We start from the raw sequence: 27,543 nt of genomic DNA, 5'->3' as shown, positions 1-27,543 counted from the left end.
AGGATCTGCAAGAAGGAATAGGATTGGGCACATGCTGCTGATGCTAACCGCGATGAGCCAGAGCAGGGATCCGCACCAGGTCAGTTACTAGCGAGGTGCAGAGCTCTTAACCAGCATCATGTTGGTTCCTACCCCTAGGGCTGCTGAAACAAGGCTGAAGCAGGAATCCCGTGCCTCCCCATCGCATCTGTTGACCCGTCTGTGGGTTTTCCCTGCTGTCAGCACTGCAGAGCCGCTGGGATTTCAGAGGGGTAAGCTGGTTTCTCTTCTGCTTCTTGCACAGGGACAAAATACCATGCAAAGCTGTGATTCCAGCGCGAGCAGTGATGTATGAAACGAGAAGGACGAGAGCTGCAAGCTGAAGTGAGCTTGTTTGGACTTTCAACAATGCAAATGACATGCAAGCAGTGGAAGGAGAGGGCCCGAAATAACAAGGTTGTGGTCAGTGAGCAAACTGAATGGTCTGCAGCAGACTGACCCGGCCTGGGCTCTTCTGCATGCAAAGAAAGTGGATTTGAATCCTTCATGGAAGGGATTTGGGATTTGGCCACTTAATGTGAAACCTTTTTCATCATAGACACTGGTTTGGGTTGGAAGGGACCTTAAAGCTCACCCAGCTCCAAGCCCTGCCACGGGCAGGGACCCCTTCCACTGGAGCAGCTTGCTCCAAGCCCCTGTGTCCAACCTGCCCTTGAACACCGCCAGGGATGGGGCAGCCACAGCTTCTCTGGGCACCCTGTACCAGTGCCTCAGCACCCTCACAGGAAAGAGCTGCTTCCTTACCTCCAGTGTTTCCATACTTGTGTGCAGAATATGCTCCATGTTTTAAATGATAGAAAATCAGAGGGCAGCAAAGAAAGAAACTTGTGAACCTTTAAAAAAACAGCCCCAAAAAGAGCAAAACACCAGCTTTGACTTCCCAAATCCTTCTTTAATGTGAACTGGTTTGTGTCTGTGCAGGGTCATGCGCTGCAGTGAGGTTCCTGTGATACCCACCATTGACTGTCCCTGTGATTAGCTGTTACATCGCTGTGTTTCAGAGACTTCACACCCATGTCCTGCTGTAAAGGTACCTTAAGCACATACAAAAGACTTGCACGAGTGACAGTGCTCCGTGATGGGCCATTGTAAAGGAGATTTGGCCACCAGGACCATGGCTTGTGGCAGCCATAGGGCTGGTACCAACCTTTTCCACTGCCAAGCAGGTCCTGGTTAGCAAAGGCAGATGATGTGGGGCTCATCCTTCAGTGACGATGTCAACCTGAGCACCCTTCCACTCCCATGGAAGAAGGACCAAGCAGTAGCAACTGATCCCAGACCCAGGCTGAGTCCCATTTGGGCTCAATTTGCTGTGCTAAATTTGGGGTTTAAGGTTAAAGTGATTCAAGTTCCAGGGAAAATGTGTGGGGAAAATACACGGATGTGTCAAAACTTGGAGCCAAAGAGAGCTGTGCTCAGCTCGCATCATCTTTGCTGCGGTCATGGGGTGGACTCCTCCTTTACAGGTCCCCAAACCAGGAAGGAAAAGTGAGGTCATTTTAAGACTGAATGTGCTTGGAAATCACTCCCTCTAAGCAAGGAAGACCCAGGTGAGTATCTCTGCTCAGCCTTGCGTGCTGGTGGGCTTCCAACCATTCCAGGTTAGGAACATCCCATCTTCTCCATCACAGCACCTAGGTGAGACTCCTGGCTGCTCCTGCGAGCTGAGATGGAGCACACAGGAACCCACCCTGCTGCTGCAGCTCAGGCTTAGGGCCGTGCTGAGCACTAAGCAGCTCTGATGGGAGGTTTTGCTCCCGATGGAGGATGCACGCGTTATCCTTGCAGGGCACATGGTGGTTCGTGTCAATGAGCTGCTGCTCGTGTTAACTTCTTAAACCTGGCATCAGCTGAACTCTGCATTTATGGTGCTTCCTTTGAGGTTTCCACTGAGCTCCAAGCGCTGGGTGGATATCAAGTCAAAGATCATTCCCATCCCTTGGAATTGAGGTAGGGTTTCCTGAAGGTAGATCAGCCCCATAGGCTCAGGAGGGGAACCTGCCACTTAGTTCTTGTTCTAACCATGCAGAACTAAGCCCAAGGACCCTGTCTCTGGCTCCAGCAGCTCTCTGCCAGTGGCTGTGGCTGGTTTATGAAGGCAGGAGATGATACAAGCCTCTGTAATGTGAATGCTGAGTATTCCATTTATGGCCATGAGGAGAAAACCAGCGCATGGAACTCACAGCTTCAGCCCCAGTGCTACTGGGGGGGGGGGGGTGTGTGCTGGCTCCAGAGCCTCACTCCTCCTCATCTGACACTGGGGTTTGGGGCTTTCATTGCTACCAAGGGCAGGTCTGCACAGAGCTGTTGAATCTTCCTCTCCTGGCTTTCCTATGGGAGCAGTCCCTATAGAAAGTCATCCCGGGGTTGTAATGGTCAGTGTTCTTCTGGGCTGCGTCCTAGAGCCTCAGGAGTGGGAAGGGCAAGAGAGAAGCATCTTGGAGCTGCATCATAAGTGCAGCTGCGTGAGGCTCCCCTGCTCCCACCCTGTCCCTCTTTCCCTCTGCACAAGAGTGAGTTTCACCCTGTTTCCTCCCCAGTGCTGCTCAGCGAGTTGACTTTGATGTGTTAACAGAGAACTCTATTCCTTCAGGCTGAAAAATGTCATAAGGCGTCCATTCTGTTCCGTGAGTCAAGCTGTAAATAGTCATTGGTCTTAAAAAGAGGCAGTGATGTGAACTGTTGACAGCTCTGCCCATCCAGACTCTGCTGCTGTGTTACTGGGGAGCAGCATCCTCTGCTCTCCTCCTGCTAGCACCGTGGGCCATGGGTATCCCCATCTCAAAGCTTCACAGGCACTCATTCTAGAGGTTAGGCTCAGCTTTGGTTTTCCATATGGAATAGCTGAGACAGATGCAGGAAACGCTGTCTGCAACAGGATGAGAGAGCAGCAGGACAAACAGGATTCAAATCCCGACGTATGGACATCTTTCTCTGGGCGCCCTGTGCCAGCACCTCAGCACCCTCACAGGGAAGAGCTTCTGCCTAAGAGCTCATCTCAGTCTCCCCTCTGGCAGGTTCAAGCCATTCCCCTTGGCCTGTCCCTACATCCCTTGTCCCAAGCCCCTCTCCAGGTTTCCTGCAGCCCCTTCAGGCACTGGAGCTGCTCTCAGGTCTCCCCTTCAGGAGCCTTCTCTTCTCCAGGCTGCCCCAGCCCAGCTCTCTCAGCCTGGCTCCAGAGCAGAGCTGCTCCAGCCCTCGCAGCATCCCCATGGCCTCCTCTGGCCTCGCTCCAGCACCTCCACATCCCTCTTGTGCTGGGCCCCCCACGCCTATGCAGAGCTGCCGCATTCACCCCGATCCCGTTTCTGGGGTGCAAAACATACCCAGGGGATGATTCATTACCGGGAGCAGCAGAGGCGGCAGGGCCGGGCCGCCACGGCACCCTCCCTTCTCCCTGCGGCCTCGCTGCTCCTTTATTCCCCGGCCGCAGCCTGATCGCGTTACTAATTGCTCCCTCCCGGGGCCATACAGGGAACAGAGCCCTGCAGGTCACGGAGCCGCCGTTACCGGCCTTAAACTCTTTTAACGAGGGGGACCGGGCCGCACCGAGGCAACACGTGACCACCGGCTCCGCTCCGGCCCAGCACGTGACCGGGGGGGGGGGGCGGCGGGATTCCCCCCCCCCCCTCCTTTCCCACCGCCCCGTTCACCGGTGCCCCCCCACGTGTCCTCCGCTCCCGTTCACCGCGCGCCACCGGGGGGCGCCCGCCTCGCCGCCACCCAATCACCGCGCTCGCCGCCGGAAGCCCCGCCCCCTGTCTTCCTTTCCCGCCCGTCCCTTCTCTTACCCCCCCCCCCCCCCCCTCCAATGACCAATGGGCATCGCGCTCCCTGCCAGCCAATCAGCGCCGCGGCGCGGGGCGCGCGCGCCTGGTATCCCTCCGCCGCCCGTCCGGCCCCTGCTCGGTGTGTGCGTGCGCGCGCGCGCGGCCACCGCCGCACCTCCTCCTCCTTCCCTCCCCCCCACAACCCCGGTTGTTCGCTGTCTCCCTCCGCCGCCCGCAGCAGCCCCGGAGCCGCCGCCGCCGCCGCTGTTTCCCCCCCTCCCCCTTCCCCTTTTCCCCCCCGCCCGGAGGGGACCACCCGCCTCGGCACAGGCCCCGTCTGACCCTAAACCCCCCCCCCCTCCCCTTCCCCTCCCTTCCGCCCCGCTTTCCCCCCCCTCCCTCTCCTCTCCCCTCCCTCCCTCCCTCCCGCCGGAGCCACCACGCCGCCGCCATGGAGCTCATCACCATCCTGGAGAAGACGGTCTCGCCGGGTAGGGCGGTGGGGAACGGGGAGAGGTGTCCTCCAGCCAATAGCAACGGAGCAGGCGGCGATCTTTCTCCCCCGCTAGCCAATAGGAGCTCGGCGCCGGGCGAAGGGGCCGCGCCGGCTGCGGGAGCGCCATGTGCGGCCGCGGCCATCGCTGCCCCGGGCGCCGCCCGGCCCCGCCGCTTCCCCGGCCCCAGGGCCCGGTTCGGGCTCCCCGCAGCGGCAGCGCCGCGATGCGCTCGGTGCCGGCGGGCTGCGAGCTCCGGAGCGCGGGGAACGGGGGGGGGTTCGGGGCAGGCCGGGCCGGAGCTCCCGCCGTGACCTTCGTGAAGGGAGTGAAAAGAGGGGAAAAAAGGTTAAAAAGGCAAAAATAGAGGAAAAAAAACCAACCCCGTTCCCCCTGCTCCTCAGCGGAGCGGGGTGCGGAGCCCTTGGGGAAAGGCTGGGGTGGGTCAATGCATCTGAGGGGGTCCCAGCGCCCAGCGTTGCTGTTGTTATCTGTGTGTTAGCATCAGGAGCACGAATCGTGTCCTTCTGGGTTCAAAGTCTTTGGTTTTGGTGTGCTGAGGCGCTGGCACAGGGTGCCCGGAGGAGCTGTGGCTGCCCCATCCCTGGCAGTGCTCAAGGCCAGGTTGGACACAGGGGCTTGGAGCAAGCTGATCGAGGGGAAGGTGTCCCTGCCCATGGCAGGGGTTGGAGCTGGAGGAGCTTTAAGGTCCCTTCAACCCAAACCAGGCTGGGGTTCTGTGGTTCCATACCCTGGTGTACACTGGGAAGGTCACAGAGCATTGGAACTGGTGTTTGCTAAGTCTCAGGATCTCCCTGGTTGGACTCGAGGACCCTGGGCAGGGTGATGGCTGGAGCTGGTTGTGATCCTGCCTTTCAGGCTTTTAAAATGCCAGTTTTCCAAGGTTTCCTTTGTATTTGCTACCTTGTGAGAGCCAGGTCAAGGTAGGGAAGATGGGGCTAAAAATGAGTGTCCTTCTGTGGAGCGGTCCAGCACAGGGCAGGGGTTGAGGAGCTCCATGTAGCCTCTGAGGTCAGTTAATGGCTTGGTTTGGCAGGAGGATGAAGGCTTCAGGGCAATTCCCATCACAGGGACAGGATTGAGATAGGCAGAGGTAGGAGCTACAGGGTCCAGCCAGAGGTTCTGTGCTCAGGGCAGCAGCCGAGCTGGAAGTGGTCCTGCAGCTGGTTGATGGAGATGCACCTGCAGAGCAGTTCGTTCTTCTTCATTTCCTCCCTGTAGTTAATTTAGACCCTTTTCTGAGGCTCTTATTGACACTTCCCATAGATGTAAGTGCTGAGGTCACACACATCTGCGTTTGCTTTGAGCCTCAGGCCTGGAAGGCTTCGTGTCACGCTTCTCACCTTCAGCTAGAATTCTCCTTAAAGCTCCATGAAAAGCCGAATGGTTTATTGCTAATTTATGGATGAGAAATCCAAGGACACTTCCTCGCCTTTCAATTTCAGTGCAAACACAGCAGTACTTTGATTTTTTTGTCCTGGGGACTTCTTAAATGCTAAATCAAACCAGAGTGTAAAACGTGATGCTTGGGAGGTGGGTTTAGTGTGTGTATTTGCAGGGCTTTTGTCTATTGCATTGAGAGGATCCAGTGGCTTGTGCTCATCAGTTGGAGCTGTCCCATGTTTCAGTGTTGAACACACTGGATAGCCCAACTAAAATCTCCTTTTGAAGGAATGTGCTTGGTCAGTGGTAATGCAGAGTCCAAGGTAATGGGTTTATTCAAGGGTTCTGATGAACTTTGGGAAGTGAGGTTTTAAAAATGGCTTTTTTGGTGCCCCAAAACCTTTGTATGTCTCTGAAGTTGGGTTACAGACGTTATAGGAGCGGGTTGTGTGTAACTGTGTGTGATGGGGGCTCAGGAAAAGCATCTTCCTGCTTGGTGGGAAACGGGTTGAGGATGGCACAGCTGCTTCCAGCCTTTCCTAGCAAGGTTTTCCTGGGAAGCACAACCCTTTGGAGGGGCAGCTCCAGTGCTGAAAGCTCCCCACAGTGGAAGCCTCTGAAACATAAAGCACTCAGAGGAAGAAGGGGTTTAAACGTTGGAGGCATTCTCACCTGCACCAATAGCAAGTGGCACGGATGCCAGGTATCCACACACATGCACCCTTTTAGAGGGGGGTGATCCCCATGCATGTCTCTGCCCCTTTGATGGCAAAGGAGGAAGTTTGTAATGTCCCAGCCCTGCAAAGCAGCGTCTGATTTCCCACTTGAGCAATGCCTGTGTTAGATTATAGTTTGGGTATTGCCTTGAAGCGAGGGCCAAGTAGCAGGGAGTTACTCTTCACCCTGTTTGATACCCATCCAGAAAATACCTATCTCGGCATGTGAGCCCAGTGGTTTATTTAAAGGAATACTTAAAGCAGACAGGAGAAGGGAAGGTAAAATAATAAAGTCCAGCAAAGTCAGTGCCTGCTTATGCTGCTTCCCAGCAGTTCTGATTAGGAACTCTAACACCTGTAATCGTGGGGTAGAGCCCTGTGGTGGTGATGGTTTCATCGTGGCCTCATAGAGAAGGAGCTTTGGTGACTTATGGACCCATTTCTCTGGGTGATTTGGGTTTTCCTCTGCGGTGCTGGGAGGGGTTTTCCCCTTCCTTGGTGGTGCTGATCCCGGCTCTCTTCCCAGCCAACCTTCCTGGTGGAACTGTCCAGAGTGCTGGCAAACCCTGGCAACAGCCAAGTTGCCCGCGTGGCGGCCGGCTTGCAGATCAAGAACTCCCTCACCTCCAAGGACCCCGACATCAAGGCTCAGTACCAGCAGAGATGGCTCGCCATCGACGCCAACGCCCGCAGGGAGGTCAAGAACTACGTAAGTCGGGTCCCTTTTTGCTCCTTCTCTTCTTGTTTCCTTACCATGGGGTCTTGTCCATCCTTTTCCACCTGAGGAACTGTACCTATCTGATGCAAGTCGGCCTTACCCTTTATATATGTCTTGTAATGTTAATAGGGTCTGTACAGAGCAGGATAAGGTTGGGTGGGTGATGACGACATCACTTTAGGCTTTTCCTGTATTGCTGATCACGAAGGGGGAGCTTGCAGTGCAAACAGGAGCTGTGCTATTGGGTAGTGGAGCTACAAACCCACTTTGTTACAGTTTTCTGTCAAGTGTCATTAGAAATCCAGTGGGTTTTCAGTGAATAGATGGAAAATGAAGGGGTATAACTGGGAATACTGAAGCAAATGTGCACCCTTCAGTTCTGAACGAAACAGTTATTGAAGAGCACACAAATTGCAATTAAAAGGAAAGAAAATTACTCAGCCCTGTTGAGATTATCCTGGCATAACCAGTGGAGGACTTGGGGGGGGTTAACCCCCAATTTGTTTAGCGTTGGCAATGTTGCTTTCCAAGACAAGGAGTTGCTTGGTGAGTCACGGCACGCAGCGTTGTCTATGGGATTTGAAGGCTGTGGTGGAAGCCCATGCAATCCCACAGCTGGATCTCACTTCCTGAACAGGGCAGCCGTGGCCAAGTTGAGTTCAAACACCATTTGTCTGAGGTCATGGCTTTGTTTGCAGCAGGAGGAAGCAGAACAAAGTGCTTTCTTGGGGAAGGGGGGTGATTGGGGTAACAGTGCCCCATCTCTCTTCGATCACCAACGCAAACCACCATCTCCTGCCAATCTCTCCCCAGGTTTTGCAGACACTGGGTACAGAGACGTACAGGCCCAGCTCGGCCTCTCAGTGTGTGGCTGGCATTGCCTGTGCAGAGATCCCCATGAACCAGTGGCCCGAGCTCATTCCCCAGTTGGTAACGAACGTTACGAACCAGCACAGCACAGAGCACATGAAAGAGTCGACGTTGGAGGCCATTGGCTACATCTGTCAGGACATCGTGAGTATATGTGGAGGACTGGGCTGAGTATGTCTGAAGTGCTCTGGGGCCGGGCTGAGGGAGCTAAAAGGGGCTTTGGACGAGGGCCTGTAGGGACAGGCCAAGGGGAATGGCTTTAACCTGCCTGAGGGGAGACTGAGCTGAGCTCTTAGGCAGAAGTTCTTCCCTGGGAGGGTGCTGAGGCGCTGGCACAGGGTGCCCAGAGGAGCTGTGGCTGCCCCATCCCTGGCAGTGTTCAAGGCCAGGTTGGACACAGAGGCTTGGAGCAAGCTGCTCTAGTGGAAGGGGTCCCTGCCCGTGGGAGGGGTTGGAGCTGGAGAAGCTTTAAGGTCCCTTCAACCCAAACCATTTGATGATACCCAATAGGCTGTAATGCTTCCTTGGGTCTGTCTTTTAATACTTGTCTGGAGGATGCCTCTGTGCTGACAGAACAATGGGCAGTAAACATGGGGATGGTACCTGGAAGGACTGACCTGCTTTCACAGCACAAATCCAGGGCATCTCTCATAAGGTTCAGATTGAAGTCTATGTTGCTGCAGTTGGATGATGGTGAGGGCTGCTGCTACAAAACTTCAGCTGAACATCCAGCCGTGTAAAACATTACAGATGAGTGATAAGCTTTTGATTCCTTTCTGTGTTGGGGAAACCTGACAACTGCCTTCCATCTTGCACGAGGAGGCCCTTGATTCTTAATTTAGGAGGTTTTGATGCACAGCTCATTGAGACACCTTCTCCAGAAGGTGTCATTGAAGCTATGGCTGCCCCATCCCTGGCGGTGTTCAAGGCCAGGTTGGACACAGGGGCTTGGAGCAAGCTGCTCCAGTGGAAGGGGTCCCTGCCCGTGGCAGGGGTTGGAACTGGATGAGCTTTAAGGTCCCTTCCAACCCAAACCAGCCTGGGGTTCTGTGATGATCAGCACAGTCTGCAGTACCACAATGTGTTGCATCAGGTATCCAGTGTGAATTGCTAAATCCCTGGGTGCTGCCTGACCTTCCACTGGAAAACAAAGTTAGCTGCTGGTTTTTTGGTGCCACTGAATGCCTTGGAGAATGTACGTGCAGCATTCACTGATTGAGCCTCAGTGTAATGAGGCAGAAAGGGAACTCTTCTGTTTGGGGTTTTCATCAGGCTGCAAGGGACTGGTTTCACTGATGGCTGTTAACTCTCCTTGCTCCTTGTCCAGGCATTGTATTTTTTTTTCCCTATATTTCAAAATATTGGCAACTTTACCATTGAAACTCTCTACCTCAGCTGCTGGCGCAGATCTCTGCCCAGTGTATAAAGGAATTGGAAATCAGTATGGTTTAACTTGCTAATTGAATGAAGTCAAGTAGTCCAAAGCTTTTTGGCCTATTATTTGAGACAGTGGAGTTTATTTAGCATTGGTGACTTGAATATCAGGAGTATCTGCTCAGCTCAGTCTGATCTCTCCTGTCCCAGAAGCTGTAAAGACACAATGGTGGGTGAATTCCTTGTGCTTGTGTTCCAGTCCTCGCGGTGAACAGAGGACTTCTTTTCCTTAACACCTTCAAACTTGCACTTGAAGATTTCAGGATCAAATTTAGGATGCTTTAAAATACAGAGGAAGCTTTTCATCTGGCAGATAACTTTATTAACACTTCTTTTTAGGATCCAGAACAGCTTCAGGACAAATCCAATGAGATCCTGACAGCCATCATCCAGGGAATGCGAAAGGAAGAGCCCAGCAACAATGTGAAGCTAGCAGCTACTAATGCACTCCTGAACTCTTTGGAATTCACCAAAGCAAACTTTGACAAAGAGGTGAGGGGGGTGACAACTCGTGGCTTAAACTGCAAGGGCTGGATCCATGGTCTATGATGAGAAATCATGCACCACGCTGAGTTTTGATGCATAATCCTGTTGCAGCTGAGACTTGGATTCCTTTCTGTAGGTCTGGTGCGTGCTTGTCGTGACATAGAAATACTGTGGAACCTCTCAGAGGTTCATCAATGGAAAGGAAGTGTCACTGGCTTTCTTCTGGATACATTTGAGCTGACCTTAGAGTTCAGCCTGTGAGATGCTCTGCTTCCCAATCAGACTACCCTATAATGCTGCTGCGAGCGTACAAGCTTGGATCAGCACTTCCTTTCAAGTGGTGTGGCAGCAAGCCAGGTTTAACTTTGCCTCTGGAAACTGTTGGGGGAGGAAGGCCTGTGAGAGGCTTCAGAAGAGGGGCCTTGGAATGAGACTGTCCAGAGCAGGAAAATCTATTGATTTCCCTTTTCCTTCTTGGATTAAGTCTGTCCTCTAGGTCTCTACCAGGGAGATGCTGGGAAGATGGAATTTGCGTTGAACCTTCAGCTTAGAAGGTCTTTTAATGAGAACTTATTCTGCTTTATCTTTCTATTTTGGACAGTCTGTTAAGTGCTTTTTAAATTGGAAGTTTGGGATTCCCATTTTGGGGAAGAAATGGTATAAAATACTGCAGTGAATAGGAACCTGTACTGGTCCTTCATCCTTAGAAGTGCTGCGTGAGTGACTGTACTAGGCCAGACTCAAAACACACCCTCCACAGGCAGGATGCAAAGACTTTAATGCTTTTATAAGGCAAATCTAATGTTCCTTTTCTATTTCTTCTTCTAGTCTGAAAGGCACTTTATTATGCAAGTAGTCTGTGAAGCAACGCAGTGTCCAGATACAAGGGTGAGTGGAATGAAGGGCTTGATTCATCCCTGCACCTTTGTGGGGAAGCTGGCTCTGGCATCAGCAAGTTGTCAGGTGTTACATGGAGTAAACACTGTTCTGGTAACTGGCTCTAAGTACTCACAAGGAGTTTTAGACCTAAAGTTAGATGTTGTAAATGCACAAGCAGCAACTTGCATCCTCCTAGTAAAGACCTTTGTAGTTATGGTGTAAACCTCGGGCCGGGTTATTAAGCTATGGTGGGCTACAGCTTGGTTTGCAAAGCACTTGATCTGTTTTCTGCTCTGACAGGTACGAGTGGCTGCCTTACAAAACTTGGTGAAGATAATGTCCCTTTATTATCAGTATATGGAGACATACATGGGGCCTGCTCTTTTTGCTGTGAGTACCCACGTTTCTCATCCCTTGTTGTCTGATCTTCCTGTGCTCCTTTGCCCTAATCCAAGAGTAAAGGTTTTCTTACGTTCCTGGTTTGCTTTGCTTTCTTTGGCTGTGACTGCATGCTGGGAATCCCTCTCCTTGCTAAAACATCCTTCTCTCCCCTCCTTTCTTTCACGTTTCTAAAGATAACCATTGAAGCAATGAAAAGTGACATAGATGAGGTGGCTCTGCAAGGGATCGAGTTCTGGTCAAACGTCTGTGATGAGGAGATGGACCTGGCTATCGAGGCATCCGAGGTGAGCTTCCAAATGACCACTGGAAAGCAGCAAGTGCCCATGATCGTCTCTTTGGGAATGCTGAGCTCATGTATTTGAGCCACACCCTGTTCTCCCAAGTGGAATAATGTGGGAGAGCCCCTTGTGTGGCACTCATGGGTCCATGACGAGACACCATGCACCACTCTGATGTGATGTGATGCATGTCTATGACCGAAGCTGAGACCTGAGGCTGCACGAAGGCTGGGTGGCTGTGGGTGTTCCATGTGCTGCAGACAGCACAAAGCTGGCTTTTAGCTGCTAGCCTGGGGACTATCAACTCTGGTTGATTGATTCTGCTTTTCAGGGTAAGTACAAAGTCTGTAGCACAGGGGCTGCCGTAACTCGTTGGGTTGCTTCCTAGGCTCCGTAGCATTTAGTGTAGCTTGAACACAACCCCTTTTGCTTACTGGATTAGATTGGGGTGAACTGCCTTTTTAAGAGAACAGAATGGTTTTAAATGCCAGCCTGGCTGGGAATTGAAGCTGCTTGAGATAAAGATCCTCTGACAGCTTTGATGAGAACACGCTGTGGCATACAAGTGCTGGTTTTCTGCAAATGGTACGTGACAGCGACCTGATTGCTTGTGAGCATTCCAAAGTCAACTCAAGCTGCTCCTATAAGGTTCACCTAAATGTGCATTGAACACATACATATATTAGGCATGGTGTCATACCATCAGATTCTCAGTATCACGAAGATCTTTGAGCTGTTCCTTCATTAAGGCAGCATCTTGAGTACCTGAGATAGCACGTTGAAGAGAGAGCGTTTCTTGACTTCCCTGCTGTCTTGGAGGCCTGGTGGGCTCTGTGTTGTTGACATGTAAGAGACAGGACTTAGTCCTAACCCAGCGTGCAAAAAGGTTGATCACATTCTGTCTAATCCAGTATTTATGAGTTAATAATAAAGTGATGGGCTGAAAGGAAAGTAATCATTATCCCTTACAATGGATGTGGATGGAGATAAATTTGGGGTGGTGGTGTGCATGCAGATGCTGTTTGCATAAATTAGCTGGAGAGATCAATAACAGCTTAAACTTTGAAGGGCTCTAGATGAATCATATCCATCTTTAAAAGTAGCTAAATATATATTTATGTTGAATGCCCAAAAAAGCAAGGATAAAAGGACAGGCAGCAGCACGTAGGTTTAGTTTGTGCACTGCAGACCTTTTGCTGCTTCTACTTGGGGTCACTTGTTAATTATAGGTGACTGCAAACTGAAAACATTCCTGTTTGTCCCATGTGAGGAAGGAGGAGCTCTACGTGCATGGAATGGCAAATGGGACTTGCTTATTGGGTAGGACTGGGATTGGTGCCGGGTGTCCTTGAGGCTCCTGGGTGCTACAGTAACTCCAGGTTTGTGTTGGGAAGGAGAGGAAAGCATGCAAAAGGGAACTTGTGACACCTGGAGTTCATCAGTCAGACTTCATTGCTAGATAGCCACTGAGAATCATTGTGTAACCTCTTTTCTCTAGGCAGCAGAGCAAGGAAGGCCCCCAGAGCACACTAGCAAGTTCTATGCGAAAGGAGCGCTGCAGTATTTGGTCCCCATTCTAACACAGACATTAACAAAACAGGTGAGTTGCCAGATCCCTGTTGTGTGTCCAGAAAACCCCTGCTTCTGTGTCCTGGGACAGCAGTTCTGCTGGTGCATGGAGGAGGAGATTGGCAGTGGTGGTCATCGCTCCCTTGCATAGGGGACTTCTTGAGATGCTGGGTCCCAGAGGTGCTTTAGGTGCCCTGGGGTGGTTTATACTGGTGCAACATGTTCAAAGCGCCTTTCATGGCAGTCCTTGGACTGGGATGAGACATCATGCACCACTCTGACCGAATGAGGCATCGTTTTTAGGGCTGAGCCTGGGAGACTGCATGTGGTGTCACTTTAATGCTGAGTTCTGTTAACTCATGCTTATATTTATGGTTTTTGAAGAGGGTGGAGAGTTAATGTGTATTCTGTACAGTTAATCTGTATTCCCCATGAAATGCTTGGGAAATTAAACCAAATATACAGGCTCTGCATCATTTGAGATGCAATTCTTGGGCTTTACTACTTGAACCGGGAGGCCCATGTTTGTTGAGTACCTAGTAAGCACTTCATAAGGACTTGTTTGGACTGTGCCTTGCAGCCTAATCAAAACTAATGGTATCATTTGCTGCAGCAGGTCTAATTATGAAAGAAAACTGTTAATTAAGCCATCCAGGACGAAGTTCATTTGGCTTACTGCAGTGAACTGGGGAAATGCTTGGTGCTCTTAGTGAAGCCAGAGAATTGGTTCCCTGGTTTTGTATTGCTGTCTGCTTGGATGCAGAGAGTTAAACTGCAGGAGGTTCTAAAGAGCTTGTTAAACCAGGACAGCTAAAACAGATGAGAGAATCACAGGTACACAGCTTCAAAGGAATTTAGGAGGTGGCTGAGCTGCCAGTCAGGGGGGAAGAAGCTATTTAACTACACTGGCCACTCTGCAATGGCATGGCTCAAAGGAACAAAAGCTCAACCTGGATGAGAGAGAAGCAGTTGGCAAGATGCATGAGGCTGCTGGAGGTGTGTCAGGAAAGAGCCAGCAGCCTTACACCAGGGTGGAAAGGATACAGATGATGCAAGTAACTCGGGGTGCTTCTCTGCCAGAGATGCAGGTGGTACTTCCAGACCTACATTAATTTCTAAATATGAAGCCTGGTTATTAAGGCAGCATTCCTGCAGTAATCCAACACGGATGCACTGCCTGCGAGTGGATAAGGGATGTTTTCCCCCCAGCCTGACCAGGGGTGCTGTTCTTTTAGGATGAAAATGATGATGATGACGACTGGAACCCCTGCAAAGCAGCAGGAGTCTGCCTCATGCTCCTGGCGACCTGCTGTGAAGATGACATAGTTCCTCATGTCCTGCCCTTTATTAAAGAGCACATTAAAAACCCGGATTGGCGATACAGAGATGCAGCTGTGATGGCTTTTGGCTGCATTTTGGAAGGACCAGAGCCTAACCAGCTCAAACCACTAGTCATACAGGTAAGATTCCTTATGTTGTCTTGGAGGCTTTCAGAGCATTCCTAATTTATCTGGGGGAGGCTTTTCCCATTGCTCTTAATCTAAGGAAAAGCAAAAGGATGTCACCTTTTAATGACGTTTGAGTGAGGTTTGGTAGCCCAGGGCAAGTAGGTTGGTCAAGTAGCTCTGAATCACACAGACATGCAGGGCTTCAGAATAACTGCATCTAGTTCTCAAGTCGTAGCCCTGAGAAATAACTTTATGAATCTTAAAATACCAGTTCAAGAGGCTGCATTCAAGTCTGTTTCCATGTATTGCCCTAAAATCACCTGTATTTGCCATTCTGTTGTAGGCAATGCCGACTTTAATAGAACTAATGAAGGACCCCAGTGTTGTGGTTCGAGACACGACTGCTTGGACCGTGGGCAGGATCTGTGAGATGCTTCCTGAAGCTGCCATCAATGACATTTACCTCGCTCCACTGCTGCAGTGTCTGATGGAGGGCCTGAGTGCTGAGCCCAGAGTGGCCTCCAACGTGTGCTGGGTAAGGCAGCCCCTCACTGATGGATGTGGGATAAGCTTCTGTTGACAAGGGGAATGTAGCTCATATGCATATATACAAATACACACACACATACATATATATATATATATATATGCACACACCCAAATGTATATATACTCAGAATTAAATGGATTTCAGAGATGATTCATGGCTTGGTCATCCAGCACACAACTGTGGTTAACACAAAAGTAGGTATCTCAAGTCTGTTTTGGGGCTCTGGTAGGAAAGAATAAAGGAAGAAATGGATTTTAAGGAGAGAAATAATAATATTCATCGGTTTGAAACTGCTGTGGAAGCTTTCCCTGATAGCTGTTTAGAAAAAGCATGCTGGGATTGAGCTTTTTTTCTTGGGGACAGCTGGATTGCTGCCTTAACATTAAGGGATGTGGTGCTTTGTTTCCCATTACCCCAGCCTGCTTCTGCAGTGGTTCCAGAGCTAAATTGAGGAGCATGAGATTTCCTTGTTCACTTAGAGCTGCTGTCCCGTGGGTTGGTTTGCTAACTTGAGTTGTATCATCGTCTTGATGGATGTCTACTACCAAACAGCATATCTGATCTTTTACTGTAAAGGGAGCGTGTTCCCTTTCTGCCTTTCAAAGAGAGCTGCTCAGTAAGAATTGAGCTTGAGATGAGCATCAGCATGTCAAAACAAGGTGTAGAAATGACAGAATTTGGTCTGTTGGTATTCCTGAGGTTTGAAGACTTCTAATCAGTGGGGAAGCTTTGCCCTGATCTGCTGATCCTGGCAAAAGCCCATGTAGCTGTGGCTTTTGTCTTCTGAAGATGATGATGATGATGTGTTTTTAGACTGAGGGTGAAGATCAGGAGGCTTTCAACTCTTCCAACCCACCTCTCAGAGCGTTAACAATTGCTTTGCAGTTGGAAATCTCTTGACAGCTACTGGTGGTTGAGACCAATGATGCTGTGCAGGTGTTGGCTGGCAGACAGCATGACCACCCTGCAGGTTCATGTTCCAAGTGTGAACTTCTCACCACTCTTGGACCAGTGTTCAGGGCACAGAGCAATGCACTGCTCATGGAGGGAGCTGTTTGCCCTGCACATGTTTGGGGTGGTCTTGTTAGAGTGAAAACTGCTGGGATCTGGTTTTGGGCTTGTGAGGGTAAACTCCCTTGAGTAATAGTAATGTTTGTTCTGTGTTTCAGGCCTTCTCTAGTCTTGCTGAAGCTGCCTATGAAGCTGCAGATGTAGCTGACGATCAGGAAGAACCAGCAACCTACTGCTTATCTACTTCATTTGAGCTAATAGTTCAGAAGCTTCTGGAGACTGCAGATAGGTAACACTGAAATCACTGCCTTAAGCTCTGCAGAGATGCTGCTTTTCATTCCTTCAGGCTGCTCGTCCTCTTGCAGCTTAGATGCGAACGGTGTTTTATCAGAACTGGGCTTTTTTTGTATCCTATGGAATATAGAATGCTAATTCCCTAGAAGAAAGCTGTTCACACCGAATAATTTGGCAGTATTTTGTCATATCTGCTTTTGGGAAATGTGGGGTTTCCTCCAGGAGCACCCGTTCCGTGTTTTACCTTGAAGACCCCACACACAGTTTCAGTAGTCCTAAGGCTCAGCAAGGTTGGCTCCGAGGCCACTGAATAAGCAGGATTGCAGCAAGATGTCATTAGAAATCTGTGTGTGTGGTGCAGCTCCTTTGCCTGGGATTGTTTTATACCCTGGTTGTTGCTGTGATGTTACAGCCATTTACATGAGCACCAGGTACTCCCAGAAGAGATGAGGACCTAGTTAAGCTGGATGCTGCCCTTTTCCCAGCTAAACTGCAGTATAAATAGATGAGGCAAAATGTTGTTCTCAGCTCTGCAGATGCAAGAATAAGGGTAAGGCTGAAGCCATATCCTGCCTTGAAGGTCGAATGTGTCTTGACAGCTCAGAGTTCACTCCTTAGATCAGTTCAATCGACAGTTGAAGCCTTTTGCTGCAGGACTGCTTCTTAAATGGTGTCCCTGCCTGAACAGTTCAAAGCCTAAAAACTCTTCCTGTCTAATTGACATCCAACCAGAAGCACAGTGTCTGGCTCAAGGCTCCAAAGCCCATCAGTCATCTTAGCACAGATCTCAGCTGGCTCTATGTCAGATTTAACATGCTCGCCAAGGCCTGGGAGGGATGGCAGAGGTAGTAATGTATGCTGCTCACCTCTGGAGACCAGCTCTTCTCAGACAGAGGAACAGCACACTGGGAGATGTGGGTTTGAGGCTTTTTCTGTTCCTGTTCTTGCTTGCCAGTGACTGAAAATATTGGAAGTCATTATTAATAGCAAACGAAAAGTCGTTCCAAAAGTAGTTTCACAAATTTCAGTTACTTTCAAGTCTTGGAATCCAGGAATTCAAGTGCTTCTGCTTGTCACAACACCAAAATTTAGCTGCTATACTAAAAAAAAGAGTCTTGTTTCTAAGCAAGCCTGAGCATTGGGAGCTGCAAATACATCCCTTCTGTTACAGGCCTGATGGACACCAGAATAACTTGAGGAGTTCTGCATATGAATCTCTGATGGAAATAGTGAAAAACAGTGCCAAGGACTGTTACCCTGCTGTCCAAAAGACAACTCTGGTCATCATGGAACGACTTCAGCAAGTGCTGCAGATGGAGGTGGGTTTGTTGCCGTTGTGTGTCTGGGGTAGGAAAAGGAGTTCTGTTGCTGAGTGCATATGTTAGGGTATAATGTGGGTTTATTTTGTTAGAGGTGGGTAGATGCATTACACTTCTGAACAGTACCTCTTGCCTTAAATTTGAGGGAGCACACTGAATCTCTGGAGCTCACAGTGCTGTCAGAATCCACTGGGGTGGTGTAGATGGTGGCACAGGCTGATCACACGTGGGGTTTTGTTCTTTTACAGTCCCATATCCAGAGCACTTCCGACAGAATCCAGTTCAATGATCTTCAGTCTCTCCTTTGTGCTACTCTCCAGGTAAGTCTCTGTCCCCTGTGTTTGTGGTGATGGGGAAAGTGGTGCTTTTAGAGATGCTTCCGTGCCCCTGAGGATACAGACATGGGCCTGTTGAGGAGATCTGAATGAGGAAATGGGATCTTGAGTCCCAGCTGATGTGTATGGGGTGATGCAAAGTTCAGAAGGCTTCAGTAGAGTACGACTTACAAAGTATAGGACAGTATGAATAGAGAACACTGGTCTGCAGCATGTTATGGGGTGTATTTGCTTTCAGATTGGCTCTTACGTTGGCTACAGGCTGAACAATTGCTTTGGCACAGACAAAACCCCTCCATAATGGCTTTAATTCGCTCATCTGCCTCTTGTGGTTGGTGTTCTTATTTAAAATGGCACTAATTAAAATGCACTGAGTGTCCTTGAAATTAAACATCTGGTAATGAACAGCCCGTGTGACTGGGAGTGCCAGCACATTCCAGTTCCTCGCTTACTCCTACAAAGTGGTCTTGATGCCTCCCCATTCCATTCCTTGCTTTGTCCTGGAGTTACTTTGATACAGGTTGCTCAGTGATTTTCCTAGTCTCTTCCTATTGATTGCAAGGGGAGTTTAAATCTCTCATTTGCTTCAGAAGCTTTTTCCAAACTCTGCTCTGTAGCTGTTTCCTTTTTGATCCCAAAAGCACTTTGAAACTTTGTGGGTGAATATCAATGAATCATCCCTATGCAAATTCCTTAGTGTTTTCCTCTGCAAAGTTACATTTGTGGAAGATCAACCTCTGAAGTTGCCTGTTTTCATTACAGTGGCACTCAGTGAGCTTAAAGGTCTTTTCCAACCTAAACAGCCACTTTTTTCCCCCAGAAACTGCTGAGGAGGTTCATCCTGCAATAGGTGGTGGTTGCTATGGAAGCTTTCCTGTTCATGCTGCAGGAAGGGTGGTGCTGGGCTGTCCTGCCTAACTTACTGACAAGGTGCTGCTTTAAAGCTCAGTATTAGATGTAGATTCAGCATCAACGTGGCTCTGGGCAGCTCAGGGAAGGGAAGAGGTGTTAAAGTGCTCTGTAACCTGAAATAAAAGCAGAGCATCTCCCTCCACTCAGATTTATCCCTTTGCTGGGTGGTGGTACCTGTGCTGTGCTGTCTGTTCTTGTAAGCCCAACAAAAGGAGCCTTTTCCTCACCCCCAGGTAACAGCCTGCTTCTATCCCATTTGGTTTCCCCTTCTCTTAAGCAAGGTTAAGAGGTCTCCTGGGGGTTGCCTCCAGGTTGTTTTGGGTAATCCTGAACTTCATCCTGCTCATTCAAAAGCCCATCAGCAGCTCCTTTCTCTCACCAATTTTTAGGGTAATTTCCCAAATAATGGGTAAATGGGAATAATCCTGCTTTATGTTGGGTTTTAATGGGGAGCCTTCAGCATCTAGGATCTCAGCTCTTGCCTCTGGGAAGTGTAGGAGGGGAGGGATTAAACTTCTTTTAACTTGTAAAGTGTGTTGCTTCTTTATCACAAAGTCTGAACCTCAAGTATTCACAGTAATGGCTGCATGTACTTCAAGACTAAAGTAAACCTCAGCAAAGAGCCTCTATTTACATAGGAAATGCAGAGTTCTTTCCAATCAGGAGACATCAAGGTTGTGTTCTGTAGTGCATGTGCTGAAAGGGATGGGCAGAGCTGTAGGGAGCAGAGCTTAGGTTAAGCTCAGGTGTTTACCCGAGGTGTTCCCTTGGCCTTTCTGCTCGCTGTCATCAGGTATCAGTTTTGCTTTGCAAACATCTCGCTGCTAAACCCGTTCCTGGAAGTGTGTTTTGCAGTGGTTGTGTGTTAATTTGTTCCCCATTCCTCCTGGCTAGGGGAGGTTTGACTGCAGTTAGCAGTAAGGAGAGGTTTAACTGCACTTAGCAGTAAGGACAGGCTTATGCCCTGCTTTAACAGCCAGCATTGCTGGAGTTTAATTCTGTGGTTTAGAAGCAAAGCTTACATGCAACCCATGCTTGGCAGCAAGAGATTGTGATCACATTGCTATGATGGAAAAGGGCTTTTTTTCTGATAGGGCCAAGTACAGGCTGGTCACATTTAATGCCAGCTTACAAATGGAAAGCCTGGAGAATAGCCTATGCAGCAGGAAGGGTAAATTCAGCTTGTTCTGTAGCTGGAAAATTGAATGCAGCTAAAATGAATGGGACTTTGCACTTGCACTGACAAAGCAGATTTTTTTTGCAGCAGCGGAGTTCAAACAGCAGCTTCGTTTTTAGCAGCCCAAATGCGGTCACGAGTGTTCAGAGCTGAGCGCAGGGGATGGAAAGGAGCAATCCAGGCTCACAGAGATGGAAGCAATTACAATCTCTTTCCCCTTTCCCCACGCAGAACGTCCTCCGGAAGGTCCAGCACCAGGATGCTCTGCAGATCTCTGATGTGGTGATGGCATCTCTGCTGAGAATGTTCCAGAGCACGGCGGGCTCGGGGGGTGTGCAGGAGGATGCCTTGATGGCAGTCAGCACCCTGGTGGAAGGTCAGTGTTGTGCTGCAGAGCAAGGGTTTTGCTCAGGAAGAAGCGAAGCTGGGGCAGGAACTGGGTTTCCTTCCTTCTCTTTTTTGTCTGTATGGCAAAAGCCATGATGAGTTCCTGGTTTTGCTTGGGGTATGGTTTTGACCGCACATCTCACCTCATCGCTCCGTGAAGCTGCGAGTGGCTGGTTATGATGGGCTGTTTCATGAATGAATGGTTTGGTTTCAGTTAACACAGTTAAAATGCAAATTCTGCCAGGAAATAAAACCACCTCTAGTGCTGCTTCATAGAGTGCCCAGCAGAACCTGGTCCCTGAGCTGCTGCAGGACACATTTATCTTCATGATTCATACTTACCGCTGCCTGTGAGTCAGTGTGGGTTCCTGGAGTTTTGTTAGGGGTAGATTTACAGTCATTGTTCTTGTTTCAAAGAAATCACTTGGGCAAAGATCAGCCTTAGAGTGGGTCCCAATGGGGCGAGGAAAATCGAGTTGTGGTGTTCCAAGCACTTGGAGCTGCGTGGCTTGGGTTAGAGGGTGGTGGATGTGGCATCACTCAGAGCTCTAGGAACGCACTGCTGTCAAAGGAGTGGGAAAGTTGAGGTGCTGTTGGAAGCCCGTAACCTCATTGCCTGACACTGCTGCTTTCCCTCTAATAAAAGCCAGGCATGGGTTGGAAACAGCCTTCAGGGAGATGATTTTGGAGAGAGGCTCATTTGAGTCGTCTTTTCCTGAGGCTATTATCCTGGCTAGCAGGTGACAGGACCTGTTCCTAATGGAAGCACATCCCTGATTGGTCTGAGGGTGCCTTTGAAGTGCAGCAGAGCTAGTTTGGGCTGTTTGGAAAAGCCCTTTCCAACACCGGTGTGTTCTGAGGGCAGGTCTTCATCAGACTGCTGTTGGGAATGTTCCGTGGGATTGCCTGAGGAAGCTGGGAAGTGAATGAGAAGGCTGAGTGGGATCATTGCACACAGGAATGGAAGCGTGTTCCTCTTGAGACCAAGACCCCTTCACTTTTGGATAGAGAAGTCTGCATGTGTGGTCTTAGAGCTGCAAGTGACTTGGAGCAGGGTCGGAGCCTGCAAAGAGCAGGAATATTTTACTTCAAATCCTGGTTAAATACGAGCCCAGTGAAGAGGCTAAGCAGCTCTTTCCAGAAGGAAGATGTTAAAGCTGTTATGGTGGTAAAGTGATGGGGAAAGGTGGATCTCACCATCCTGCCTAAGCACAGGAGGTGATTGTGTTCAGAGGCCTGCGAGGAGCTGAGCACTTCCAAACCTGTTTAGTCCAGATGGACACATGCCACCGGTGCTTGGTTTGTGTGTGAGGTGGAAGTGTTCCAAAAACCAGGTAGAAAAGGATTTAGGGAGATGGTTTTAGTGGCATTACCTGGGGTAATGGATGAACTCAATGATCTTAAAGGTCTTCTCCAACCTAGATGATCTGTGTCTAATGGGGAACTGATTGGTTGGGCTTCTGTGAAACCTAACAAGGACTGGGGTTGAGTGGAATATGATGGTGGGTTGCTGTGTGGTTCAAGTCCAACAAATACGCCTTAAGTTGGGATTTCTAACTGGACTGTTTTCCATTCACAGTCTTAGGTGGAGAGTTTCTGAAGTACATGGATGCCTTCAAACCGTTCCTTGGCATTGGACTGAAGAACTACGCTGAGTACCAGGTAGAGGTCAAACCAGGCAGCCCTGTTCACAATCTAAGTTCTCATCTGCTCCTGGATGCTGATTTCATCCATGAAATACCATAGCTTCTGGTGATGAAACCAGAATTGCAGCCCCACTTCTCTCTAATTACTGGCTGCATGCACAGATTTAGCCTCCTCTTTAAAGGCCTTCATTGACTTGACACCTGTGTTTTCACTTAATAGTTGGCCTTGATGAGGAAAGAGGTTGCTGCTGGCTGTGTGTTCCCATTAGAAGGTCAAGTCCTGGTGCTCCCTGTGGGGTGGATGTTTCGACCACCCAGCTGCTGTGTTCACACCAAGTGCTTTGGCAGCTGGATCTCTTTCCCCCTGCCCTTGGTGAAGCAAGTTGAGCTCTTTGCAGCTTGGTGATACAGCTGGTTAAGGAAGAGCCTCATCTGCTCTAAGAGGGTCGTTTAATGGGTGCAGACTCTCACCACTTAGGGCTTTAATAAGCTGAAGCTGCAAGGATAGAACATGGAAGACTGACTCACTGGGTGGGTGTCTCACTTGCTGTTCTATTTGCAGGTTTGTCTGGCTGCAGTGGGCCTGGTTGGTGACTTATGCAGAGCCCTACAATCCAACATCCTGCCTTTTTGTGATGAGGTTATGCAGCTGCTCCTGGAGAACTTGGGGGTGAGTGTTTACCTTCTCATTAGCCAGTTAGTAACAGTTGGCTTGCACACTGAGAAGAAAGTGGGAGGTGGGAGAAGCAGAAGTGTTAGGCATGCTCTGAAGATCTCGTGTTTGACAACTATCTGGCTTACTATTTGAATGGAATCCAAATTTATTGGGGGTGAGGATGTGCGTTTCAAGGAAGTGGCCTAATTTATTAGCTCCTCCCTCCTCACAAAAGCAATGCCACTGAATGTAACTGCTCTGAAATCTCTTCCAGAATGAAAACGTTCATAGGTCTGTGAAGCCTGAGATTCTCTCGGTGTTTGGTGATATTGCCCTTGCCATTGGAGGAGAGTTTAAGAAGTACCTCGACGTTGTACTGAACACCCTCCAGCAGGCTTCTCAAGCACAGGTCGATAAGGTGAGCCAGTGGTGCTGTGCCTCTCCGGTGCATTAAAACCCCAGGGAAGGGCTGTGCACCCATTGAGTGGTCCTTTCCTGATGCCTTTTCAGTCCGACTATGACATGGTGGATTACCTGAATGAGCTGAGGGAGGGCTGCCTGGAAGCTTACACTGGAATTATCCAGGGATTGAAAGGAGACCAAGAAAACGTGCATCGTGAGTACTCTGTCCTGCTGTGGTGCTGCTTGGGCTCAAGGTGGGAAAGGGCCATGGGAAGAGCTGGGCTTGGATAAGCTGTTTCATGGTGGTTGTCACATCCGAGGGCATGTCCCTGTTCATTCCCTTTGTGTGGGAGTGAATGCTTTACTGCCAGGAGTTGGGAATGGGTTTGGAGCCCTTCACTACGGTTCCTCTTCCTCTGGCAGTTTTTTCCTCTCCCTATCTCAGCATTTCTGGGGTCAGGTTCTGCCTGTTTGGGGCTATCCTGGAAGCCCTCTTCAAGGGCTTGTGTTAAAACACAACCCGTGTTTCACCCTGCTCTCATCAAGCTCTTCCCTTCCAGCGGATGTGATGCTGGTGCAGCCCAGAGTAGAATTTATTCTGTCTTACATTGACCACATTGCTGGAGACGAGGATCACACCGATGTTGTAGTGGCGTGCGCTGCTGGACTGATAGGGTAAGCATCCCAATCCCATTTCAAGCATGCTCTTTAGATAGATAGAAACCTTTATACAACTGCCTTCCTCTTTGAAGCTGTGCTTTTATGACTGTCTGAGGGGTTTAGTGTCAGCTCTGGCGTGTTGGATGTTGAACCCAAGGGGTGAAGGGGTTCTGCAGGTGAGGTCCTTTAACTGACAGGGTGAAAATCCTTAGGTAGGAGTGAGCACTGGGCGCGTGTTACAGAAATCCCAGGTGCAGGATTGGTCAAGGATGACCTGGGTTTAAAAACGAGCTCCCCCCCCCCAGCTTCCACCTTCAGCTCCCTGGGTACGGAGGAACGAGGGTCAGGATGGTTTAATCTTGTCTATGGGATTTAGGGAAGGAAACATGGGGGAGATCAGTCTTTGGACAAGGAGATTGAACATCTCCTGTTAGTCACAATTCCAGGAGACTTGAGTTTTCCTCTGCTGAAATTAGTGACCATATGCAGCATCCTCAAAAGGACATGAGCTGTGAGTCAGTTTTCTCTTTGCTTGCAAGAGCTGATCACAGTGGAACATCTGCTTGTGACACTCAGCCTTACAGCCTCTCTCTCTCTGCTTCTGCAGGGATTTGTGTACAGCGTTTGGGAAAGATGTCCTGAAATTAGTAGAATCTAGACCCATGATACATGAACTGCTAACTGAAGGAAGAAGATCCAAGACGAACAAAACAAAAACCCTTGCTACCTGGGCGACTAAAGAGCTGAGAAAACTGAAGAATCAAGCTTGGTAAGGGCTTCCACCCACCTCCTTTGCATGTTGCATAATTGTGAAATTGGCTAAACTCCTGAGTCTGAAAGAGATGCTTCCCCAAAGCCTTGTGCTCTGGGAGGTTGTAGCTCGGGTGGTTCTCTGTCAGCAAGCCCCATCTGTGGTCTTTGTCTATCAGAACAAATACAAACTGAGGAGCACAGGGAGCTGCGTGGCTTTTACAGGACCAGGTGCAGACCAAGGGGGGGGTCTTGTGTTGGGGAATGTGTCCCCTTGCTGAAGCCTTGTTGTCTCCTCAGTCCTGCTTGGAGTTCAAGTAGTATCTGAAGAACACTCTTTGTCTTTATGGTTTAGTTTTAGGTTGTCCTGCGAGGAGCAGGAAGTTGGACTCAATGAGCTCCCTTAAACAGGAGAGGTTTAGGTTGGGTAATAAAGAAGTTGTTCCCTGTGAGGATGCTGAGGCGCTGGCACAGGGTGCCTGGAGGAGCTGTGGCTGCCCCATCCCTGGCAGTGTTCAAGGCCAGCTTGGACACAGGGGCTTGGAGCAAGCTGCTCCAGTGGAAGGGGTCCCTGCCCATGGCAAGGGTTGAAACTGGATGATCTTAAGGTCCTTTCCAACCCAGACCACTCTGGGATTCAGTGATCCTTAAGGAGGGTCCCTTCCAACTTGAAGTACTCAGAGCCTGTGATTCTGGTGAAGCACGTTTAGAAAGGAGGTAGGGTGGAGTAAGTGCATTTGGGACAATGAATGTGGCACAGCTTTGTCACCCCACCAGGAGAAGCTCCAACGTGTCCCTGTGTATTTCTCCCTTGCTTCTGCAAAGCCACTTTTTTACCCCACTTACTCCCAGCTTCACCTCCTGCCCGCGGGGCTGGGGTTGCTTGTTGATGAACCCTTTTTGCTTACAGATCTGTTACCATTGGGATGACACCTGAGGCCCCCACTGGAAATCTCCAATCTTTTTTTGAGGAAAAAAGCAAAACAAAAGCAACAAAAACAAAACCAACCGCGGAAGTGAGGAGTGTGCACGGATGCTGAATGTTTGGGAATGAGAGGATGAGTGTGAGTGAGGCTTTGAAACACACCACATTGTGAATCCCCGCCGCAGCAGCAGCGCTGTCAGCGAGCTGAGCACTGACTTGCATAGGAATCCCGGCGCCGGCTGGTTTTGGGAAGAGGGAATGAGCCGATTTCTGTCCATGGAATGAGCGAGTCTCTTCTTCAGGCAGACCAGGACCAGCTTCTCTGTCGTGGCCGGTGTAGAAGGGGAACACGGCCGGTGGGGAGGAGAGGAGACTGGGTTCAACTGTGGTGCTCTTGGCTTGGGCTGCTGGAGAGGGATGGAGCCAAGGGCTCCAGCCGCCTGCCCTAACCTTTTGCCGCACGATGCTGTCGGTGATGGGATGAGAGGAGGAGGTGAAGGATTTTCAGTCTAGGAGTGAGTGTGTGTGAATGAGGCGGTATCCACATTCTCAACTTCGAGTCATTGCAGTTTATCTTGTCCCAAAAACCACACAAAATGATAAAAAAAAAAAAGACAAAAAAAAAACCAAACCCAACAAACCACCACCCAAGGGTTAGCTGTTGCATTTCATAAACTAACCAGAGTTCAGTCTACTGATGCAGCGTAAGAGATGTACAAATAAAAGAGGGGAAAAAGACAAAAAAAAAAGACAAAATAATAATTAAAAAAAAAATAAAAAATAAGGAAAGTCGCTCTTTAGGGCTTTTTATTTTAGGGAAACACTGACGAATGTTCAGAGCTCCCGTTCCCGGTGCCGCTTTCCATGATCTCGGTTCATCCAAGCGCCTTTCCTTCCTTAATATTGTTTCAACTGTGAATGTAGAAATTTGGGGGGGGGGGGGGGGGAATAAACCAACCCAACCCGACCCCAACCTCTTGCTTTAGAGGGACTGGAAAGCAAATGGCAAAGGCGATTTCAGGCTTCAAAACTAAAGTTACAAGTGTTCAGTGCTCCCAATTGGCAGTGAGAACGCAAAGGGAAAGCTCTCTCCTGACTTGGACTTGTAGCAGCCCCGACACCCACAGACAAATTGTGCCAAAGAGTTGAAAAACAAAAAGCAAACTTCAGGTAATAGCAAAAAAAAAAAAAAGAAAGAATGGCAAAAAGAAAACCAACCCACAAAACCAAACGGCTTTAAGTGAGGCGAAATTCAATGTGCGACCAAGATCCGATGATAAAAATGCCATTTGGAAACTGCTTGGCCTTTTGTGCTCTTTATTTGATCAGGTTTAATGTGGTATTTGGTCTCTTGCTGCACTTCAAAAACAAAGGAAAAAGAGAAATTTATAGAAAATATATATATACTGACTTGAGCTTACACAAGACGGCACTTGTAAAAGGTTCTATTTTTCCACTGCAGTTGAAGATGAATAAAATGGTGTCAAACATTCCCCAATACTTCCTTTTTTTTGTATTCTTGGTCTTTCCAGTCAAAGGGGAACCCTTTAACTGAGGATGTTTTGGTCGCTAGCAGCAGGCTGATGGGCAACTCGGACCTGAACCGGCTGCTGATGCTTCCCCCGGCCACGTGAAGGATCCGAATCTCTTCCTTTCCTCTTCAATGAGCCTTTTGCTTTTGAGGAATAGGCCCATTGCTTTTAGCTTGTCAGCAATAAGCCAAGACCCAACCAACCCCTGGAGAAGGTGCAGGGTTTTGAGACTCTTTCTCATTTCCTTTTAATGCAGCAGTTGAACTACCAGCATCTGACTCTGCAGTTTAACACGGGCATCCTTGCAAAGCTGCTGTGGGAGGGAGAATAGAAAACCTTCGCCAGTATTCCTTTTTTTCTGTTGGTGTTCTCTCAAAAGCAGCAAGAATCTGCTTTATTCCCCCATTTCCCTTTCTTTTTTTTCCCCCACCGGGGATCCAGGACAGTGGAGTCCCACTTCTGTTGCCCATCTGCACTGCAG

At 49.4% G+C, this 27,543-nt stretch overlaps 1 protein-coding gene across 2 annotated transcripts; it reads left to right on the top strand.

Annotated features, from left to right (window-relative positions):
- Positions 1-6,919: 6,919 nt before the first annotated feature.
- KPNB1 (karyopherin subunit beta 1) lies at positions 6,920-27,030 on the top strand. 2 transcript variants are annotated; one of them, XM_062629759.1, is made up of 20 exons: positions 6,920-7,132; positions 7,955-8,155; positions 9,785-9,937; positions 10,760-10,819; positions 11,111-11,200; positions 11,386-11,496; positions 12,989-13,090; positions 14,295-14,519; positions 14,851-15,042; positions 16,227-16,357; positions 17,534-17,681; positions 17,930-18,001; positions 20,337-20,481; positions 22,072-22,154; positions 22,701-22,808; positions 23,068-23,211; positions 23,304-23,409; positions 23,756-23,870; positions 24,463-24,624; positions 25,516-27,030. In XM_062629759.1, coding segments are annotated over exons 2-20 (2,265 nt in total). In that variant the 5' UTR covers positions 6,920-7,132; positions 7,955-8,038; the 3' UTR covers positions 25,517-27,030. The 2 variants fall into 2 exon arrangements, with proteins under 2 accessions (XP_062485743.1, XP_062485744.1); XM_062629760.1 differs by lacking the exon at positions 25,516-27,030 and having other exon boundaries at positions 6,932-7,132; positions 24,463-24,628.
- The last annotated feature ends 513 nt before the right edge of the window (positions 27,031-27,543 follow it).

This window comes from Pezoporus occidentalis, unplaced genomic scaffold (genome assembly GCF_034315485.1).
Source record: "Pezoporus occidentalis ecotype Australia unplaced genomic scaffold, CSIRO_AGI_Poc_V1 ctg341, whole genome shotgun sequence".
In the NCBI taxonomy this organism is placed as follows: Eukaryota; Metazoa; Chordata; class Aves; order Psittaciformes; family Psittacidae; genus Pezoporus; species Pezoporus occidentalis.
The sequence above is the reverse complement of the archived record's forward strand: the minus strand, read 5'-3'. Positions and strand labels throughout refer to the sequence as shown.